Source organism: Peromyscus californicus, unplaced genomic scaffold (assembly GCF_007827085.1).
Source record: "Peromyscus californicus insignis strain IS unplaced genomic scaffold, ASM782708v3 Scaffold_18__1_contigs__length_77618521, whole genome shotgun sequence".
Taxonomy (NCBI): domain Eukaryota; kingdom Metazoa; phylum Chordata; class Mammalia; order Rodentia; family Cricetidae; genus Peromyscus; species Peromyscus californicus.
In genome coordinates, this window is record NW_026294480.1 from 3,710,417 (window position 1) to 3,734,261 (window position 23,845).

Genomic DNA, 23,845 nt, shown 5'->3' on the forward strand with positions numbered 1-23,845 from the left:
GATGTAGATTATAAGTTCAGAAAATGGAAACTATATTAATAATGATTAGAATATTGCCAGGATAAAATTTCTTATTGTGATGTGTGTGTGTGTGTGGGGGGGAACCTTAGTGGTGATGGAGAAATTGTCCAGTCTTGGCTGCTCTGTGTTCTTATGATTCAAGTCTCAAGTACTCTCACTGCCAAGGAAGCACCAAGGAAGACACAGAAAAGAATCTCGACGTTCACTGTCCATTGCCTGACACACTGGGGCCTTTGTGGTAATGTCCATTTACAAGCATAGCTTAGGAATAAGTCATATTTAAAGATCATATGACATTATTGTGCAATTTTTAAACACAAACGCTCTCAAACCACCTTTAGCACACAGTGCATTAAAATCACCTTCTGAGCAGACACCAGCTCCTCACTCAGAACTGCATGCTGCCCTCTGGGTCTCCTTTTGCAGAGCTTGTGAAGTCCTTGCTAGTGGTAACTTGGTCTCTCACCACACATGGCTCTCTGCTGGATCAGTCCCTCGCCCTGGGCTCTGATCTTAGTCCCGCCCCCGGGGCTCTGATCTTAGCTCCGCCCCCATCCCTGCCCTTCTGTCTTTCTTCTCTGTCTCATTTTCACCGGTGACGCTTCCTGCTTCTCCGTCCACCTGGTCTGTACCAGTCCCTTCCTGTAAGCCGCCATCACCAGATCCTGTGTGTACCTAGCTGCTTATTCACGGAGAATGAGGCCATGGTGGTGGCAAAGAGGGAGCCAGGCATGGAAAGGGCAGGAAGCAGAAGTCACACAGGCCCGAGCTTCCGTCAGCTGCGGCACTGGCTCCTCTGCTGTAACATTTCTTCATTTATCGTTCACTTCTTTATATAGAAACACAAGAGCAGGGCGGTGGTGGCGCACGCCTTTGATCCCAGCACTGAGGAAGCAGAGGCAACGAGTTCCAGGGCAGCCAGGGTTACACAGTAAAACCCTCCCTTGATAAAAGAAAAAGAAAAATAAAAAAGTAATAAATAAATAAATAAATAGATAGATAGATAGATAGATAGATAGATAGATAGATAGATAGATAGATAGATAGATAGAAACACCATTTCTCACCTTATATATTTGTTATTTGGACAGGACCAGTAAATACCTCATAAGACTTAGTACACTCCTGTCCTGTGGAGGATGTCAAAGACAAAGTCACTTCTATATTCGTGTTTACTTTCATTTATTTTTATCTAGTTAAAAGTATTAAAAATAAATGCTTTACTAATCAGTAACCCACCTAAAAGCAGATAAGAGAGGATGTGATTTGGACTAGCCTAATAAATTTTCCCTGATCTGTATTATGAATCAAATAAAAAGCATGAACTTAAAAGATTAACTCAAATAGTAGACCTGATATTCATATCCTACCACTGATAAAACTAGTTTTGGAGAACGTGGAATATTTGTACAAGTACATGAAATGTCTAAAGCTGAGCTCCCAATTTAGAGCATGCTCTGGTTTTAGACGGCACTGCGTCTCTGGTTGTCACTCACTGCACGTGTTTGTCACCCAGGACCGTGCACACAGTCGATAAGCTTGTCCCATGGCCAAGCCCCACTCCTCACGCGCACTTCCTTGGGGCATGCTTCTCCTGAGAGGAAAATCCTATGCTGTGCATGTTCTGGTCTGAGCTCCAACTCACATGCCAGGCAGCCTCTCCTTGGAGGACAAGTACTAAAGGGGGAGCCTTCACTCTTAGAAAGTCCCTCGAGCCCTGTTCTTTAGCCAGAATGCTGCCAGAAGTCACAGGCATCACTGACAATGGCCTACTCACAGTAAGACAATACTCTGTATGGCCAATCAGCCTGCAGATGACTCCCAGCACTCAGGCTCCTCCTCCTGTGGTTTTCTCTCCTTTTCTCCTTCCCATGTCCCAGCAGTCAAGGCTCCCACACTGGGCTGCGATCTGGTGTCACTTCAGCAGGGACTCAAGTGTGTGAGAAACCTCGGGTTTTCAGGTCCTCGTTAGTGCCTTCTGGTAATGCCGTAACCAACAAGATTAAACTTGAACGAGAAACCTTGTTGAGGTGTCAAGTGTCAAAATATTAGTGTTTCAAGTTGACAGACAAGCAGTTGGAAAGGGTCCAGGAACCAAGGGTAGACCTGACTAAGTCACAAAAACGCTGAAGCCCAGGTTTGTTTGGGTTTAGGATGACAGTGGTCCTTGTGAGCAGCATATCGGCCCATTGTCTGAGGAAGCAGCGCTGAGAAAGTCCAGAGCCTTAGCCAGGTGTGATGGTAAGAGAAAAAGAACCCAACCCGAGACGGCTCAGAGAGGGCAAGCACTTGGGCTTTCTTTAGCTTCTACAATGACCTTGGCTGAATTTCTATTTTCAAACATCGTATGTCATTTTGGAACAAAACTGACTGTGGTTTTGTGTAGACGTGGCAAATGATGGGCCGGGTTCATTTTGATCCTGAAGTTATGAGGAAATAGAGAGCAATTGAGCTTTGATAAATGCTTTTTGGATGCTGAGACTGTTGTAGCATCTCTGAAGTATCACTGAGGCCCCCTGGCATGGGTATAATGTTGCACCTCAATTGATGCTTTTGAGAACAGGAGGCAGGTTCAAGTAATATCATTTAGGAGCTAAATGGCTGTGTTCATGCTGACACAATCCTTTCGTCACTGTGCCTAGGGGTAGTCAGCTCTCTTGAAAAGGCACATGGTATCATCTGAGAGCCTTTCATGTGGACTCTATCACACTGCAGGAAAGATGGCTCATGGATGGGACATACAGCCATTTCTATGCCATTTCCACGTGTGTTTGATCCCTTTAACTTACATGGATACCTTATGTATCCATATCCATGTATGTAGTCTGCAAGTGCACAGGTCATAAAAACCAACCAACTTCTAATTGTGGATAGCAAATACCAGAAAGTAGATGTTCTGTTTTGACACTTCAGTTATGTGCTTATGTTACTGAGAAGCAGCAGGTTTCGGAGTTAACATACCTGTTTCCTTCCCTCCCTTGTGGGAAGAGCAGGAGACTAGTAAGTTTCCAGTGACAATGACTGACAGGACTGGCCGGCTGACTGTGAGGTGCAGGCCCTGGGAGGGCTCCTGTTCAAGCTTAGGAGGTACCAACTTCTGCTGAAGCCTGGTTAATAATCTACCCTCTGACAGCACTAGGAGGAGGTGTAGGCAGGGTATGCACTAGATATCTTATGATTAATTTAGCTTCTAAATTAATCCTCTTGGTTCAGTAAAGAAACACTCTGATAGGGAAAAAAAAACCATTCATCTTCCATGACTTACTTATTCTCTTGAATAAGCTGGCCAAAAAACAAGGTAATAGAGTAACCTTTTAAAATATTTCATCACCCATTGCTTTTCAACAGTTACCAAAATATCATTTTTATCAGTTACTGTGCTCTAGATGCTCAGTGAAATTGAAACTTATTTAAATATAAGATATAACCAATTAAGTTATTAATTAAACAAATGTGATGCTTGAATAATTCGTTAGTAAAACACACACACACACACACACACACACACACACACACACACACACACACAAATTCCTCTTGCTGTCTCAGGACCCCATTGCCTGAATGTGAAGTCCATTTGCCCAACCACCAGAGAACAGCTTGAACCCGAGAAGCTAAAGATAATGTTAATCTAGACAGCCATCACAGAACACAACGACATCCCACAAGGAACCAACAACAAGTCCAACACAAAGATGGGTGGAGTTTGATTGTGGGGTTACATGCTACAGGAATGGGGCTTCAGAAGAACTGGAAAAACCTTTAGAGACTCTGCAGTCACCAGAAGAGAATCTGAGATCATCGGAAGGGAAGAATGGCATGTTTTGTTCTTTCCTGCAGCCACCTTTCCCTGACTCTTTACTAGAACATGTGTTTTGAATAGACTACTATCTTTTTGTCTACTAACTAGATGACAAAATACCATGGAGAGGCTTAACAAATCATCTAAAGTCACATAGCAAATATATGTTAGAACCACAAGATGAAAACCGAGGCGTCTACTTTACATCCACCTTGACTTTCTGGAGAGGCAGAGGATCATCTGTGCTGGGCCTTAATGATTTGAGGGTCTGTTTTTTTCCTAAGAGTTGTTTTGGAAAGTAAGGGGTTGTCCACAAATGAGAAATCTTATAAAAGTAGGTCATTATTTGTCTTTAAATTTAATACATACACTGGTTGCCTTCAATAGTGTGAAAAGCCAATCTGAGTAGCACTCGAAGCTGAACTACTACAAAGGCAGAACTAGAAAGCAGAGTCCTTTTTCAGCTGAAAGTTCCAGAAGGCCAAAGTTGCTGCTCCTGGGTGGCAACCTGCTCTTGCTCTGCCTGGTTCTGATCAGACATTTTAAGCATTGCCACTTCCCAGACCTGGATGGACTCTGGGCCCCTGGGGGGCCAACCCCCCATGGTCCTGATTGCTTCACTGATAACTTAACCAAGTTTTCCTTTGTCCTTTCTGCTTCTCCAGCAGGAGCTATGTGGCTAATGCTTAACTTCCCTGCTGTGAGAAGCCTGGGCTTTCTGTTAGACCTCCCACCACTGTTCCCTACAATGGAAATTGGCCTTTTCCCAAGATCTAGAAAATGTTTCTCCATGCCTATCAACTCAGCCTGTGTGAATCTGCAAACTCATGTGGACAGCCTGGGAAGCACAGGGTTTCCTTTGGTACATCAGTGTGAGAGAGACTCCCTGTCCCCAACCTCCCCATGAGAGTGGGTCACAGCTCCTGAAATCACAAACATAGCCATGTGTCCACTTCATCCCGCATGTACTGAGTCATCAAAATAGGCTCGAATAACAACAGCATAATAACAATGCAAAGTTCCCACAGACAAGAGCAAGCTAGAGTTTTGAATCTTCTTCACCCATCATGAGCCTTAATGATGCTCTTCTTGATGTCCTCTTCAATCCTCTGTCAGCTTGTGGCATCCTCCTTGTGGGGAGTCTTCGGGCTTCTTCTTTGCGCCTACTGTGTACAATCGCTTTCCTGATGTCTCAGACCATCTTCCCACTGCTGATGATTTTTTCTGGGCTGACTTTGTGCCCTGCAAATATTTTTGATGAACTCAGGATTTTCTGTGTATAGCTTTTGATCATGAGGATACATAGGCAAATGGGGAAACTGAGGCCACTGTCATCGATACATGTAGCTAGGTGACTTTCTCCCTTCCTATTTAAATGTCCTTTATTTCTCTCTCTTGGTTGATGGCTCCGGCTAAGACTGCCAATAATTTATTGAATAAAAGTGACAAAACAGCATCCCTATGTTGCTCCAGGTCATAGCACACATACTTTTTATCATTTCTCCAGTCAGAGTACTGATACTTAGGTCTGTACTTGAGTACGGCCTTTATTATTCCAAGGTTCAGTCCTTTCACGCCTAACTTGTTCAGTGATTCTATCCTGAAAGGAAATTGAGTCTTATCCGGTGCCTTCCCCGCATCTGTGGTGATGATCACACAGGTGTGGCCTTTGTTATCTTGATACGATGTCATTAACTGGTGTATATTGAACCGTCTTTGCCCGGGAACCTCACTTGATTGTGGTGAATTAGCTTTCTAGCATGCTGTGTTTTCCAATACAAAATCACGCTTACAAGAAATATTTGGCAGAGGTTGTTAAGGCTTAAGTCCTAGACTTGAGTGGTGTGTTTATAATCTTGACATGTTGGATAGTCACGAAGCATGCCTCTTGAGTGTAGCCTAGGTTCCTTCTTCCAACTGTTTGTTCTCATTCTCATCAATAGCTGTATTATCAAACTTTAAAAGTGTTTGCCATTCTAAAAGTTTAAAAATACAATCTCAAATTTGTCTCCTCAACATATTTTAAATGTCATTTTTCTTATTCAGTTATATTATACGGGCATTTTATTGTTTTCTTCAAATCATTGATCTCACATTTCCTATAATATCTTGTCTAGAAAGATCTTCTTGTGTGCTAAGATCTTCATGTTTTGTTCTGGATTGATTCCGTTAACAAATTTTCTGCAATTTATCACGTTATTAAAAATTTAAAGTTTATTTGAGTAGACCTTTGGAAATTATTAAGATTTTAATTTCCTCTCTCTACCGAGACTACATGCCAATATCAATATCTAACCCTGTGCACAGGTTTTCTCAAAGCTCAAGTAATTGTGACTTAAATCCACTGTCTTTGGTGTGTTACGACACCACCCTATCCCACCCCACCCCACGCCACGTCCATGCCACCCCACCCCAAGCCCATGCCATCCATAAATCAGGTTATAGAGCCATTCTGTGCCCCAAGCTCTCTGGGAAGGTGCAGATAAAGAAAACTCAGGTTGTGTGCAGGGACTTTCCTACCCTTCCTCATCAGCCCTTCTTGCACAAGGTTGCATTGTTGGGGCAGCCATATTGGAGGAAGAAAGAGAGCACATCCCATCTGTCTGGAGAGCTAGTACGGCTTCTAACTGTGGTGTGTTTTCTCTCCCCCTCCTTTTTTCCAGTTAGGCATGATAAGAACAAAGGATACTGATTACTTTTTAAAGCCACTTCCTCCACACCTAACAGACAAAGCCACCAGGTCCGCACAGGCTGGCTCTCCCTCCCACGTACTGTACAAAAGATCCACAGAGCCCCAGGCTCTCAGAGAAAATGAAGTCCTGATGGTCACCAGGAAGCGAGATCTGTCGAGACCTCACCTTCACCGTGGCAACTTCCATCTTGACCTCCCACGGAAGCAGCATTTCTGTGGTAGACGCAAGAAATGTATGTAAGGGCGATTTTTGTGCATTTAATGATTTGGATGATTGTGTAAGATAATGGGATACTTTTAATTGATTAAAGGCATGTCCTACACAAGGTGAAGTGTACTAACTGTTACTGCTGTCATCAGGGGTGACTCTAGTGATCATATTGTATCTCTCATGAGTGGTGGATGGATGTGGCAGATGATTTAAAAAAAAAAAAAAAAGCTAGGGAGCAGATTACAATGACACACATCTCAGAAGTATAAACCCTGCCAGACATCTTAAAAAACCGAGAGCCCTGGCATCCCCCTCAGTAACTCTATACTTGAGGTTTAGACATATTAAAGCTCACATAGTTTTCCTGCTGAGGTAACTTATTTATATGCATATTTGTAGCTTTACACTGCCACATCAAAGAGGTGAGTGGAGCACAGAACTTACCTGCAATTTGTCAGCCAGCCGTTATGAGCATCGTGTTGTTTTGACCCCTTAGTGAGAACTCCTGTTTGCATGTATCCAGTTCTCATGGTCGAGGAAACCCACAGTTCTCTAGAGTCTCCTCTTGGCCTGAGCGTTCAGGCATCGCCTGATTGGCCTTTCCCAGGGAACACAAAGGCAACCTAGGCCTCCAGCCCAAATCTACTCTGGCTCTCATGGTTGCTTGATCTACCTCTCTGAAGCGAAAGAGAGAACCTGGCAGGTATTCTACGGATCTTGGTGAATAAGAAGGCTGGATGAAGCCACTGGTGCTCAATGAAGGGACAAGTGCCACTGAGGTATCAGAGCCCATGCAGCGTCTGAACTCATGTTGTCCCATGAACAAAATTCAAGGGCTGTGTTCAGATGGGCCTGGAAATCTCAGAGTGAAGCAAGTTCTGTGGGATTCCTCTTTTGCCTGCTTGGCTTCTTGCAGAGTTGGCGCTGATTTTCTTGGTGGGTCCTGTTCTTCTAAGTGGATGTCACTCATGGAAGGGCTGTTCCCATTAGAACCCCTGCTTTCCAAAAATGTGAGCGTGTTCTCTTTAGAAGCAGATGACCAATGCAGATAATTAGTTCAAGTGTATGCTGAGGCTGGAGGTATGGTTGGTGAAGGAAACTTGGTCATCTCAGCTGCGGGCATCTGCTGACGTGGCGTTAGCTAGACCCACATGTTCCCAGGGCATTTGGAAAGCACTGACCTAAGGCGGACAGTGTTTGCTTTCAGGGCCTTCTGAGAGTGCTGCCCCTGTAGCCAGCATTGGGAATATGGTTGCCCTGCTCTCTGATGTGTCCTGCCTTTGTATCGCACACATTTTCCCACCACTGGAGGTTAAAACCAAGAGATCTAAAGGTCACACCACACCTATCTGAAACCCTTTGCTAATACTTTCTAGAGAAGAACCAGGAGTTGGCTGTATTTACTCCCTCTGCATCTGTGGTCCCACAGCATCCTCTACAGTAGCTGATATAGAAGCCGAGTGACCCAGAACAGCTCCTACAAGGGTGTCTATGCATGTGTAAGTTACAGTGGTCACAAAGCTTCCATTAACCTTAGCTAGGGCTTGTTTAGGTTTGAGATACAGGCTGAGGGAGTCTCCCACAGATGAAATACTTGTGATGGGAAATTTTACATATTTCACCATATTTTGAGTTGTAGAATACTTGTGTGTACCCATAATGAGTAACCTTGGAGATGAATTCCAAAACTGAACAGAGACTTCATTATTAACAATGTGCCTTAACATGTACCTGGAGGTCATTCTAGAGGATGGTGTGTATGGGTTTCAGGTGTGACTTGTCACAAACACATGGTAGAGGATTTCTACTTGTGGCTTCATGGTTCAACTCAAATAGTTTTGGATATTGGGTCACTTCTGGATTCAGAGTTTTTAATTTAGTATGCTTGATTTGTATTTCCAACTTAATGAACCAACAAAAAGATTTAAAATGCATCAGCCATGAGCATCAATCAAGCAGAGTCTTATTTGTTCCTAGCAGGTTCTATAGGTGAGCTTCTAGAGTTGGAAGTTGAGGTCACCAGGACGGGGGATTGAAGTAAACTTCCCCATGAAATGATTCTGCAGTTTCTTAGCCGTCTTCCAAAGTTAATCATTTTTAATGTGGTGTTAATTGTCATAATTACAAAAGCATGTTAAAGGAGTCACTGCACAAGGGTAGAGTGTGGTTTGCTCTGTAATTAAGTCTGCTAAGTATTCACCGCCTTCATTAGACTGTTCAGCACCCATCGAGTGCAGCTGCCACCAACAGTGTACGACTGACTGGGAGGATTATTGGAAAGCTAGTTATGTCCTGATGCCAGCATCAACTGGGAAGAGAAAGCAAGTGCTTGCTGCTCTGCCAGTAACGGTGTGGAGGAGCTCTGCTCTGGAAATCTCTGTGCCTTTATGTCCTTGGCCCTAGGACGTGCTCGTTTTAGATAATAGGGTTCGGCTCTCATTTTAAATCAGAACAAAACTATGTGAAGTCAGTTCTGGCAATGATTTCCAAGACACCAAGATTATATGAAGCTCATTTAAATTTAGAAGGTGACTTTAACACGTCTTGTGTCGCAAAGAATTGGCAGTTCTGTGTTCTTCTAATATGAGAATCCTATTGCTGTGTTTTGGTTTCTTTGTGTAGCCCAGGCTGTCTTTAAAACTCGGGATCATCTTGTTCAGCATGAACATGTAAGATGAATATTAAAAGGTCTTATTAATAAAAAAAACCCGGAGCTAGATATTGGGGTGAAAAACTGAGGGATCAGAAGAATAGGAAAGCCACAGCCAACCTCACCTCACCAACTCCTCAGCTTCCAAACAGAGCTACTTCCTGTATACCCACACCATCTCACTTCCTCTCTCTGCCCAGCTACATCACTTCCTGTCTGTCTGTACAGACCTCCAGACCTCTATGGTTAGTGATGGGATTAAAGGCATGTGCCACCATGCCTGGCTCTGTTCCCAGTGTGCTCTTGAACTCACAGAGATCCGCATGGATCTGAGTGCTAGAATAAAAGGCATGTGCTACCATTGCCTGACTTCTAGGTTTAATATAGTGGCTGACTTTTTCCTCTGATCCTCAGATAAGCTTTATTAGGGTGCACAATATATTGGGGGGACACAATATATCGCCACATGAACATTCATTTTTCAGACTTCTGTAGCATCAGCTTTGACTCTGGCTTTGTGTATTTGCTCTAGCTTTCTCTACCCATTCCTCCATAGACATGCCCCAGCCTCCCAAGGATGACCTCTATATCTTGCCTGATGAGTACAAGCCTACCTCCCGCCACAAGCGCTCCCTCCTGAAATCCCACAGAAATGAAGAGCTGAATGTGGAGACGCTGGTGGTGGTTGACAGAAAGATGATGCAGAACCATGGCCATGGGAACATTACCACCTACGTCCTCACTGTACTCAACATGGTAGGGATGGCCTCTTTGAAGTCACAGGCATACATGTGTGTGTGTGTCTCATGCCTGTGTGTATGTGTGCATGCCTGTGTGTGTGTATATATATGTGTGTGTGTGTATTTGCATATGTGTGTGACCTTGTGTACATTATGTGTATTTGTTCATGTGCACATGCTTGTTTGATTGTGTGTGTGTTTGTATGCATGTCCTTGTGTGTGCACGCCAATATACGTTTCATTTCTTACCTGTATACCTGTGTCTTGGTGTAATAAATTCTTATTTTACTAATTTCCAATCAAAAGGTGAAATTTCAGAACTTTGGGGAATTGAATAGGGGAAAACTAATTTGATCATTGTCGCAATGTGGCTTGTTTCTGAGGCACTTGGGGTACACTGGTGCCCTCACATACTAAACGTCTCACCAGGACATTGACGCACACATTTTGAGACAACAGATCTTTATCAGATTAACATGTAATTTTAGGCTAAGATAATGCCTATCTCTAAGACTATTAATGTTCAGGTGTTGAATATAAATTATTTTATCTGCAGAAACCAAGAAACTCCTATCTTGGAATATCTTCCCAGATGAAACATGTCTTTATCTTAAGGAACACCCATGGGAGTGATTGTGGAGCTGTGAGAGATGCTCTGTCCCACCTCCTGTGAACTAAATCCACATCACAGAGAGAAAAAACTGGGCTGTCCACATGTCAGAGAAAGTTAATCACAGTGTTTTAAATATATGTTTGACCTCCTAAGTCTGTGAACTAAGTACCCCACATGGGCCTGTGTCTCACTCCCTATAGTTACCCCCAATTTTCTCTCTCCCCACAAAGAAACTTATTGTATATCTCTTTCCTCACAGAATATTCACATCTTCACCAGAGTATACACATGGTTCTCTCCCCACAGAGTACCCACATGGTTCTCTCCTCACAGAGTACCCACATAGCTCTCTCCTCACAGAGTACTCCTGTTGCTCTCTCCTCACAGAGCACCAGGCTCTGTGGCTGTACTCTGTCTAGAATCTCAGGATCCTGATCTGTGGCAGCTATCATTTGCCTATATTCTGTAGAAGTGTCCCAATATTTCTTTACCTCAGTATCAAAGAGCTGCCATGGTTATCTGCAGCCTCCAGGATCACCACACTACCCCTGCTCCCAAGCCTGAATGTCACTCTAGGCCTTTGTTTCTGCTTCTGTGTGCCATCCCCCCTTGTGTTCACACATCACATCATCCTGACTTCTGTCCCCTCCTCTTGGTCTTGTCCTCAGTGTTTCTCCTGTGGTCCCAGAAGTCCTTGTGGTGCACTTGGCATTTGCCGTCACCACTAAGACTAGAATAATCCTTCTAGCAAGATACAGTGGCCCATGCGTGGAATCTGTGCAATCCTAGTACTCAGGAAGGAAGCTGAGATGGACACAGTGTGAATCAAAGGCCAGATAACCTACATAGACTACAAGACTGTTGCAGTAGTGAAGAGGGTGATGATGAGGACCATGATGATGATAGTGATGAGGATGATGATGAGGACCATGATGATGATAGTTTTGAGGATGAGGATCATGATGATGACAGTGATGAGGATGAGGATGAGGACCATGATGATGATAGTGATGAGGATGATGATGAAGATCATGATGATGATAGTGATGAGGATGATGATGAGGATCATGATGATGATAGTGATGAGGATGATGAGGAGGACCATGATGATGATAGTGATGAGGATGATGATGAGGACCATGATGGTGATAGTGATGAGGGTGATGATGATGAGGACCATGATGATGATAATGATGAGGATGATGATGAGGACCATGATGATGATAGTGATGAGGATGATGATGAGGACCATGATGATGACAGTGATGAGGATGATGATGAGGACCATGATGATGATAGTGATGAGGATGATGATGAGGATCATGATGATGATAGTGATGAGGATGATGAGGAGGACCATGATGATGATAGTGATGAGGATGATGATGAGGACCATGATGGTGATAGTGATGAGGGTGATGATGATGAGGACCATGATGATGACAATGATGAGGATGATGAGGAGGACCATGATGATGATAGTGATGAGGATGAGGACCATGATGATGTTGTTGATGAGGATGATAATGAGGACCATGATGACGATGATGATGAGGACCATGATGACGATAGTGATGAGGGGGATGATGAGAACCATGATGATGATAGTGATGAGGGTGATGATGATGAGGATCATGATGATGACAGTGATGAGGATGATGAGGAGGATCATGATGGTGATAGTGATGAGGGTGATGATGATGAGGACCATGATGATGACAGTGATGAGGATGATGAGGAGGACCATGATGATGATAATGATGAGGATGAGGACCATGATGATGATAGTGATGAGGATGAGGATGAGGACCATGTTGATGTAGTGATGAGGATGATGATGAGGACCATGATGATGATAGTGATGAGGATGAGGACCATGTTGATGTAGTGATGAGGATGATGATGAGGACCATGATGATGATAGTGATGAGGATGAGGATGAGGACCATGATGGTGATAGTGATGAGGGTGATGATGATGACCATGATGATGATAGTGATGAGGATGAGGATGAGGAGCAGGAAGATTTTTGAAAACTGTCTCTCCTTCATGTTAGGTAACAGATAGACACCCTTATCCTCAAACTTCAACTTTAGACTTCCAGGCTTCCACAGTAAGGGTTCCATCATCAGCCTTCCCACATATCTATACTACTTCAGAAATGTAAAGATGTTACACTCACTTAGCTAAGGCACTGAAGAACTAGGGTTTACTCTTATAGGCAAAATTTGGGCCACGGCTAGTCTATAGCACACTCATGGCTAATGCCCATTTTCTGTTTTCAGGTGTCTGCTTTATTCAAGGATGGAACAATTGGAGGAAACATCAATATAGCCATTGTAGGGCTCATTCTGCTAGAAGATGAGCAGGTATTCCAGCTCCGAAAGCAGCAGCTTTATTTCCCCTGGAGGAAAATGAGTGTGAAATGCTTCTTTAAAAAAATACAGTTGCTCTGTGCAATACATGTTTATTTCTCTTTTACTTGGAAAAAGAAGGATTTCATACTTTGTGTTTAAAATGACTCATTTGTTTACAGTTCTAATTGTGCATGTGCATGTGTGTGTGGTGTATATATGTGTATGTGTGTATGAGTGTGTTTGTGTGTGTGAATATGTGTGTGTGGTGTATGTTTGTGTGTGTGTGTGAATATCTCTGTGTATGTGTGTGTGTGTGTGTGTGTGTGTGTGTGTGTGTGTGTGAAGGTGGTGGTGAGGTTGTATTGCCACTGCCTGGGGTGGGCAGCCCCCAGCAGTGCAGGGCTCAAAGGGAAATCCACAGCGTTGGTGTGTACTATGCTTTTGTATCAGAGGGGGTTACAGGAATAAGATACTCACACTCTCTCTTGATGGTTCTTTATTCTTCTGTATTCTTCATTTTGTATTCTATATTCTCTTTTCTTATCTCTATCCAGAAATGTCCCTCTGTCTCTCTAGATGTTTTCCTTCTCCTTCTAACTCTCTTGATATTCTCCTCCTAATTCTCTCATTCTTGATGTTTTCCTCCTAATTCTCTCATTCTTGATGTTTCTCTTCTAACCCATTTTAACTCTATATTTTTTACTTTGCAGTTTATATACCCCAGCAAAATCTTCCAGAAAATATAACAATTACAATGTGGTTACATTCTGTTTTTCAAGTAAATGATTACAGTGAATACAAGTAAAAAGCAGCATGTTTTCCATGTCACTTATATGATTAAACATTTTAAGTATTACAGGTGAAAAACAAATTATCCCAAGAACCCACATACATTCATACACAATAACTTGTTATAGATTAACTGTGTAGGAAAGTAAAATATTCTTCTTAGTCAGGTCTTTTACTGGTAGGCTGCATTTTGCAGTTACAAAGAAAGGACCAATTACTTTGTAACTTATCTTGAAAGGTAATCTTATAGGAATCTTAAAGGAATTACAAACCTAAACTTTTATATATGAAAAACTGTCAGTTCTACTTTAAATCTTTAGGGTACACACCCACTCATCAATAGTTTTTATATCAGGATATTGAGATAAGAAATGGGTATAAGGAATTAATCATCACCTTTGGTCATCAACTAATCCTAGCAAGAAAAGTGTGTCAGCTAGTGATAATTGGGTTGCTTTGTTCTTGTTCCCCAACCTTAAAGAGTTCCTCACTCAACTATGTGCCTTTCTAAAACTTTAGATTATCTTCTTGGATTTTTCACCTCAAAGCTATTATCAAAACATCTTATCTAACCTGAAGCTATTATACGGCTTTGTTTCAGGAAATGCACACCGAAATTTGTGACTGTATTTTTCAGCATTAAGAATGAAAGAATTGAAGCTAACTGGGCTACTGGACTCTTAATCATGAACCTAAGCCACAGTCTATTTGGCTCCTCAGTAGTAACTCATGTGTTCTAGCTGTGTGACACACTTCCTTGGTTTTGTTTTTTTTTTTTTTTTTTTTTTTTTTTTTTTTTTTTTTTTATCAAAGCTCTATTTAGACTAACAATTTTTTTCTTTCTTTTTTTTTTTGTGTGTATGTGTGTGTGTGATTTTTTTTTCCGAGACAGGGTTTCCCTGTGTAGCTTTGCGCCTTTCCTGGAACTCACTTGGTAGTCCAGGCTGGCCTTGAACTCACAGAGATCCACCTGGGTCTGCCTCCCAAGTGCTGGGATTAAAGGTGTGCACCACCACCGCCCGGCTGTACGCCACCACCACGCGGTTATGTGTGTGTGATTTTTTGAAACAGGGTTTCTCTGTGTAGCCCTGGCTGTCCTGGAATTCATTCTGTAGACCAGGCTAGCCTTGAACTCACAGAGATCCACCTGCCTCTGCCTCCTGAGTGCTGGGATTAAAGGCATGCTCCACCACAACCCAGTATATGTGTGTGGTTTATGTGTGTGTATTGAGTGTGTGGTGTGGCTGTATGTGTGTGGTGCATGTATGTGTGTGTTTGGTGTGTGTGTATGTTTGAGTGTGATGGTGAGGTTCTGTGTGTATAGTGTATGTATGTGTGTGAGTATGAGTGTGTGGGGTGTGTGTGCATGTATGGGGTATGTGTGTGTGTGTGTGTGTGTGTGTGTGTGTATGAGTATGTGTGAAGTATTTGTGTCTGTATGTATGCATGTGTGTGTGCCTGTGTGTATGTATATGTTGTGTGTATGAGTGTGTTTTGTGTGTGTATAAGTGGGGTGTGTGTGTGTGTGTGTGTGTGTGTGTGTGTGTGTGTGTGTGTATGTGTGGTATATGTGGGTTCATGGGCAAACAGAACCTAGGATGCATTTGTCATGAAACTGTGGGAAGGAAACACACTGGTAGATTGAAAGACGAATGTGTCTTCAGCCACAATAACTTCCTGTGTGTGCTTTGCTAGAAGACTGGCTATGTCCCCAGCATGGATGGTGAGCTGTGCTGTCTCCTGCTGTACCGTGTTGTTTACCCCGCCACCTTCTGCTTCTCAGATCCCCACAATCCTCAGGCTTAGATTGTGTCTTTGCCTTGGAGATCCTGGAAGACAGAACACATTTTCCTTACTGCACGCTGGCCTCAGTTAATGGTGTCTGGGTGGCAATGGGGAAGGAAGGCCCTCCCCTCCAATCCAAGCCTCCTGTCACCCCACACAGCTGTGTGCTGCACCCTGGGGAGCACCTCACAGCAGCATTCCCAGTGTGGAAGTCTTCATTAAAAGTGGATTCCACTTCTGTTTCTCCATGCTGATAACTGACTCAGCAAAGGCATGTGGGCCCAGGAACCGAGCCAGACACCAAGCAGCCACTCCCACCCTTGGTGATGTCTTCAGTGTCTCGTGGTAGCCACGGCGCCCTTGTTTATAAAGCTAAGAATGTTTTGGATGGAATCAGAGATGATTCATAACATCTGTGGGACACCCCTTTTTCCACACAGGTGGGATGCAGCAGGGCGGGCTGTCTAGCCTGTCCAAGGCCATTGTCTGCTCTGAGAGCGTGCAGCTGGGAGGCTTTGCTCAGCTAGTCAGGCTTCTCCGGTGACAGGTTAATTATTCCCTGTATTAAAAACGTTTTCACTTTGGAATTCATCCAAGCCGCACAGAATAAGCAGCAAGGTTATCGTTTGATCATACACCTGTGTTCACTTTAATTAGCAACAGTTTCCTGGAAATCACCAGCTGAGGAATGCAGACGTGCTTCTGCACTTATGTGCAGCAGGTCGCTTAGGTGCATGTGACTCTTAGAAAACAAAATAAACATCGAAGGGGAGAATGTCTTCGGTGACTAAGAAACAACTGTTTTCAGTCATGGCTAATGCTTTTTACAAGATAGCATTCTGAAACAGGGGCATATAAACTGGTATTCTCTAATTGCCCTTACGACACGGTAGCAAGCCTACAAGCAGGTTCAATAACTCAATGCACCTGTTGTCATAGTGTTCCTGGCCCTCCAGCCTCCATCCCTTATAGTTCTTGACTGCATGCCCATAGTTCACTGCCGCTCTATCAGCACTCGATAGGCATGGGTAAGTTTAATGGTAATCTATACTGTTTCCTTGATGTTTATTTTTCAGAAATAAAGCTTTAGAATTTGACCTTTTTACGCAAATAAGTTGCCTTTGTGTAGAAAAGTTACTGGCTTAACACTGTTACAGTAGACGTGGGAATGCTGCTATTCACTTAGGTTGTGAATTCACCACTGGTGAGGTTGTATGTATGTGTGTGTGTGTGTGTGTGTGTGTGTGTGTGTGTGTGTGTGTGTGTGTGTGTGTGTGCTGTATAATCCATATACAAAAGAGTCTATTCTAGCTACAATTTTTCAAAGTATTAGTCAAAGATATTTTTATGCAGAAGATTCATACGCATATTTTGTATTTCTTGGTCAATAATATGCATTCCAATTGGTTGTGTATAGAAATGCACATAAGTGTGTTCACTGAATCCATACAGATTTGTAGAATACACTGTCATTGGGATGATAATACATCATATGTAACTCTTATATTATGTACCTTCTGGGTCCATCTGTGTGTTTTAAATTTCCATTAAGAATATCCTGCTCTGTTGAAAATGGCTTTTGCATATTTTGTTTACATTTCCATGGGTGTCTTGGCCTCTCTTGCCTAGCCAGGGCTGGTGATTAGTCACCATGCGGACCACACTTTAAGCAGTTTCTGCCACTGGCAATCTGGACTGATGGGGAAAGATGGAACTCGCCATGACCATGCCATCTTACTGACTGGACTGGACATATGTTCCTGGAAAAATGAACCCTGTGACACATTGGGTAAGATTCTCCAGTATGATTTGGAGGGATGTGGAAGGGTGTCACACCAGAGGTTGATGTGGTTACCATCACTACAACCAGTAGCTTTACCTATCAACTGATGTGTTACAAGAAAAAGTCCCACCTCAAATTCCAGAGTTCCTACCCTTTCTCAGGTAAGAACTGCTCTTCCCCATCTTTTCTACCACTACGAATGGGACCAGGAGATTCAAACCTGTCTTATGATGTGGTAAGAGTAGTGGATTTGTTGATACTGATGGAAACACCACAGAAATGTTGTACTGTCCGTTTCCATATTTGTCTGTAAAGATCTGAGCATCAGCAATCCAGTTGTGTTCTAGACATTCACAGAGTGACACAGCACTTTGACATTTCCACATGGCCAAAGAGTGTACTACTAACCAGGACTCTACAGAACATTTCTTTTGAACTCTATTTCTTCCCCAAATTCAGAGGGGTAGTTTTATTTTAGAAGCATCTGAATAAGACTCAGTCTAGCAGAGGTTAGCTCTGCTTCTCACCAAGGCCTCCTTATGAGGCTGACCCTCGGCTGGCCCTAGAAGACACGTGTTTTACCCACCCTAGTCAGCAAGGCTCATAATGTTTGGACTGCTTGGACATTGCTTACCATCTACTTTCTTTCTCTGGAGGTCTGAAAGTTTTCTATGTGTCAGGCACTTAGTACCTCCATTACCAGCTCCCAGGGACAACTGCAGACACTGAGAACCTAGTGATATTTCTGGATAGATGACTTTACATGGATGTTACACTTCCTTGCTGGGGACATCAAGATGCCCCTGTGTGATTGCCCGAAGGGAAGTCTCAGAAGCCCAGCATGGTTTCTCCTCATGTCTCCCATGAGCTTTTCCTTCTCTGTCCTTTGTCTTTCTGCAGTATTAAATCATGAGTCACAGACGGCAAGTGCTTAGCCTTGCAAAAGTGAATCGCTGAGCTTGGGGTGTGACCCTGAGGACCTCACAACACACTCATTCTCTACTGTTTTTCCCTGGAGGCTTTAGTGGACAGATATTTCTAGGAAAAGGCAGGAACCATCCTCATCTGCATTTAATCCTCTCTTCTATTTCATGCCAACTTTAGTCTTTTCCAGGAATACTGCATAGAAACTGAGCCTGTTTACCAGAAGACAGAGTCCATGGGCTCCTGAGAATACATAAGATATATCACTTCCCCCACAGCAGCATATCATATTTACATGGCTGTCCAAAGGTAGCCCATCTCACATTTCCCCAAATGAAGATGAGAACCAAACTTTAGCAAATATTAGAAAACAAATACACAATCACTCATTATCCATCAACCATACTGTGCATCCTCTTTATCTTTATGTCCTACAGGGTTCGCACCCATAAACGGGATGTGCAGTAAGTACCGAAGCTGCACAATCAATGAAGACTCAGGACTTGGACTGGCCTTCACCATTGCGCATGAGTCTGGACACAAGTAAGTCTGTCTCATGCGGAGGGTGGTGCTCTGCTGACTACATGATCTGCATTTCAGTATCGGTTCTGTGGTTTCATCTCATTTTCTAACTGGCTGCTGTTGTGGTACTCTATTTGACTAAACAGAGGAACAAGGCTACTGCTCTGGAGTCTCCCTCTCTCTCTTTGTCTCTCTCACATACACACCACACCACACACACACACACACACACACACACACACACACACACACACACACACACACTCATATATGATTTGTAGACATGCTATACTTGGAGGCATACAGTGGAGCTTGGGAGTGTGGTCACTGAGAAGTTGCTCCGGTAGGACATGGTTGACATTCCATGTTCTGACACTGACTTCCAAGCTATTGCCTATGAAATGAGGTAACCTCAGGTTGTGCTGGGAGCTGGGTGGTTCAGCAGCCTGGATTAACAGGGCCCTAGACAAACAGCAATCAACAGTGATTGTGTTGGGCTAGTGAGACGGCCCAGTGCTTAAGCTGCTTGCTATCAAGTCTGACTCTGAATTTGATCCCAAGACACACATGGTAGAAAGAGAATCCAACTCCTGCACATTGTTCTATGACGTCTACACTCATGCCTTTGTATGTGTGCACCTACACAAAGACACTTGAAGAGAGAGAGAGGATGGAGTGACAAACAAGTGTGATAAGTCACTTATGGTGTCCTTTTTTTCATGTAAAAGAATCTTAAAATCATAACCACAATGGCATATAGAAATCATTATTCTTATACAAAATTTCATCCTCATAATCTTGTTAGCTCTTTCACCTTTGAGCATGGTTTATTGAAACTTTTCCAAAGGCCCCACTGGCTCCCACGTAGCTATGGACATCCTCTGAGAACCCTGAGGACTACAGAGCTCAATTGTCATCATAGAAGTTATTTCTGCCCTGTTGAGACAGTGCTTGAAATTTCTCTTAGAAAATGCACAACTTGGGATTCCCCTTCTCTGCTAATTACCTTTCTTGGAGCTCGATTTTCCTGTCAAGAGAAAAACAGAAGCAGTGTTTTTTATTTGTATTTTGACAGAACTAGTTTTTCTACCTCCTATTGGAAAATGAACTCAACTCACCTGTTGTCAGAATAACATTCACACGTGTGTGCTCACATGCATGCACATGAACACACACACCACAGGTGCAAGTGTGATCCTTTGTTCAATCAAATCCCACAGAGGCCCCTTAGGTTTTGACTTTATGTAAACTCTTGACCTGAAGACAAAGCTGAACACCGCGTTACCATTCCCTTCATTACCACAGGTAGTGATTGATGACTTCATTGCCTAGACAATTACACCTGCACTCTGTAAGGCTTTCAGTTAAAACATAATTGTAATTTTAATAGTCCGCTAGAGTTAAAAACTTTCATTATTATAATGACACTGGACTCTTGTTGTCCTCTCAACCGTACCTGGCCTTAATTAAAGAACCAAGGCAAGAAATATTTAAGTCACTGAGAACTCAGCCTGCAAGAGTTTGATAAGCAGTGGGATAGAGACACAGGCATTGGCAGTACTATCCACGACTACAGGTGTCAAACTTAACTGAAACGCAGCGTGATTCTTCCTAATTGGAGCTCTCAGCCTCCGGTCCCACCTGACCCATTCTCTGGATCTGTAGAACATGAGAGCTGGCCAACCCTTGAACCAGGACCTAGCCTAGTGATCGTCTCTGCCCGTCTCTGCCCTCAGAGGAGACCCCTGCTCATGTCGGGTTACCCGTTGCCATTCCTCTTTATAGTTCTTGTATTTGAAATCGCCTGGCATTTGACCACTCACCCCGCTACCCTACCACAACACATATCCCCACAGTTGGTATGTGAAGATGTCTCTGTGTGGGGTGATGTGTCAGGAGCACAGTGCATGTTCAGTATATATGGAGGGATTTGTCCTCTAAGTTTACATAAGGAGAAACTGAGGCTCAGTGAGTTCAACAATTTTGCCCAGTACCAAACAGCTCATGTATGATTGAGCCAAGATGTTGACTAAGCTCCTTCCCTCAGCACACACACACAGACACACACACACAGACACACACACACACACACACACACACACACACACACACACACACACACACACACACACACACACATTTCCATAGCTCCTGCTTACTCCAGCAACCCGTCTGAGGTCGTCTAATCCCAGTCCAACTGTCGTTTCCATCTCTGCCCCATGCCTCCTGATGAGGGTGCTCTTCTTACCTAAGGAAGTCTATGTCAGAGCTGTGGACATCCTGGTCCTACCGATGGCTACCCTCATCCCTCCAAGGGGAATCAGTATCTGGATGGCATGGCCCCCTTGCCCCACTCAAGGGCATCTCACTTCCTTAACCACACTGTCCCAACAGCCTGCACCATTTCCTAACACTACTTGCAGTTCATCACCCTGGAGACAGGTTAGTGATAAATAAAGTACTTTCTTACAGCAATGGGACACAGAGAGAATAGTGGAAGACACAAAAGGCACTGAATGTTGAATGTACGTCTAAAAGCCAGTTTATCTGAAATTATGTTTGCAATGTTTTGTTTTCTTCATGTTGTTATTATTTAGTTATTGTGCTAACTAATGGGTCTGTAATGAGACTTTCTTATACATGTATTATTGTACCCTGTTCTATTTTCACTTTCCACTGGCTTTCCCCATACCCCTTCCCCTTCCTAACCCCTTCCTGATTTCTTGTCTTACATATGTATTTGCACGTATACATATATGTCCGTACATTTGTATTCTCCATGTGAGAGAAAGTAGGTACCATTTTCTCTTTTCCTTCACACTATCCTATCTGTTGCTTATCTCTCTATATCTCTTCCTCCACCCTCATTGTCCACCTTACACTACCGTTTCATATTGTATGTATGTATGTATGTAGGTAGGTAGGTACATAGGTATGTACATACGTGTGTGTGTGTGTGTGTGTGTGTGTGCAAATATATACATTTAAATCTAGACTCCAAAATACAGGAGAAAACAAAAACCATTCTGTCTTTCTGAATTTGGCTTGTTTCACTTTACAAAGTGACCTCCAGGTTAACACTTTTGTGTCTGAGTCACAGTCATTGCTGGAAGATTGCCCTTTAGTCAACACACAACAATGAATAAGCTTCTAAGGACTGTTGCGTTCATGGGCAGCATGTGTATGAGCCTGGGTGGGAGACATCTAGATCCTTCAGGAACAAACTATTAAAGATGAAGGGACAAATACTAATAATTATTTAGCTTATGGGATGATAATCATTTTAAATAGAGTGCCATGGTGCATGGGAAAAGAAGTGTAATCTGGTACACATAGCTTGAATTATACTTCTTGGTAACAAATACCAGTCTTATCTTTGAGATATGTCTCCTCTTTCTTCCATGACTTTCACATTAATATCACATGTGGTCCCTGTAGCATTTTTATGTAATAATCACATTCATCATGTCTGTACATGGTGCACTGATTGGAAAGAAAACTTATGATATAGTAGGGCACAGATTTTTGTAGGCACCAGAATCATATGCAGTGGGTGAGCACACCGTCAGATGCTCACTCGTATTTCACAGCATACTAGTAAGCCAGAAGTCTCCCAGGGCAGTCTTTGGGTAGCCAAAGGGTGTAGAATATTTCTCTGATGCTTTAATACTAGCAGAATTTGAAATTTGATCATTGAAAATACCTTTGATGAAAAAAATAAATGAAAACCAAGAAATCTCCAGCCCCCAGGCATTGGTATTTGCATTCCTTAGCATGTGGGCTGAAGTGGTGGTAAAATTATGTAGGTCAAGTGTGGGGCTGTAACGTTCTCCACTGAGAGCAGGTCAAGGGTCGGCCAGGACAGCGTGCTTTGGCATTCGGTTGTCATTGCTCTATCCCCAGTGCAACCTCCCTTCTGGGATTTCAGCCCAAATCCTTCTCACAGCCATGACACATTTCCCCTGCCATGTGGTTGCCTTGGCCTTGATTAATTGCCTTTAAAAGAACTTCAGAGAATGGGTGGAGGTTAAAATGACCACATCCACATCACCCTTGGTACTGACCAGGAATTTTGCAGAAATCTGACAATATTTGCCTGTAAGATCTCCTTGGATACACCCTCCAATCACACTCTACTTGGACCACTGCATAGATCCTACAGGCCTTGATATCTGAGTGTCTGAGCTCTTGGCTTCGTTCTGGATCAAGGGCTCTCCCCAGCCCTTAACGTCGTCTTCATTGGGGTGTAGTATAGTAAGACAGCATTATAAGCCATATGTTTAATGCCATGTAAACATGGCAAGCATCTAGGTACATGCATGTGTTCTCAGCCTCTGTTCAAGGACATAATCTCTTGTTCCCTTTAGAGCCCACCTCACCACCATTGAAGGTCTTCCTATCCTTGTTGACTGACTTCTAGCTACTCATGATGGGAGTCTTGACAGTGGCTCCCTAACCAAGTAACCATCTTGCCAATTTTCATTTTCTCTCTTGAGTCTTTCCTCTTTCCCATGAGTCTCATTCACTCAACACCTGTTCTTGGGGAGTCAATATAAAGACAGAGTTTCAAACAGCAGTAGCCAGTAGTAAGTGGCCCTTCAATAATATGCTTACACTAATAGGGAAGATCACGTGGTTCTTTCAGGTACCCCAGGTTTTCCTTCGAGGCAGTTTGAAGTACTTTCTAGGAGAGCTGAAAATGGTGATGTGAGTCCTTCTGCAGTCAAAACCCTGGGAATGTAAAAGATGCAGAGCTTTGGTAGGAGGTGGCTGTTTGAATCACTGGTCCTTGTAGGTTCAGGGCTGCCAATACCACGACTCTCCTGAAGAACATGCTGTTTGGCAGTGAGGGATACATGGTCATCTGTAATACCCTCATTCATAGTTACCTTAGCTTGAGGTGTGTTCATACAGGAGGCCAGCGTAGAAGCCCCAAACTGTTCTGGTTTCCACTCA

The 23,845-nt window shown here is 43.2% G+C and overlaps 1 protein-coding gene across 2 annotated transcripts in view; it reads left to right on the forward strand.

The window, feature by feature from the left end:
- Adamts16 (ADAM metallopeptidase with thrombospondin type 1 motif 16) overlaps positions 1 to 23,845 on the forward strand; it is a 117,011-nt gene that overhangs the window by 31,424 nt on the left and 61,742 nt on the right. For both annotated transcript variants that reach the window (XM_052742924.1, XM_052742925.1), the window contains 5 exons: positions 6,487 to 6,748; positions 9,933 to 10,132; positions 13,015 to 13,098; positions 17,290 to 17,449; positions 18,805 to 18,910. In XM_052742924.1, coding sequence (XP_052598884.1) covers positions 6,487 to 6,748; positions 9,933 to 10,132; positions 13,015 to 13,098; positions 17,290 to 17,449; positions 18,805 to 18,910 — 812 coding nt within the window. The remainder of the gene's footprint in view (positions 1 to 6,486; positions 6,749 to 9,932; positions 10,133 to 13,014; positions 13,099 to 17,289; positions 17,450 to 18,804; positions 18,911 to 23,845) is intronic.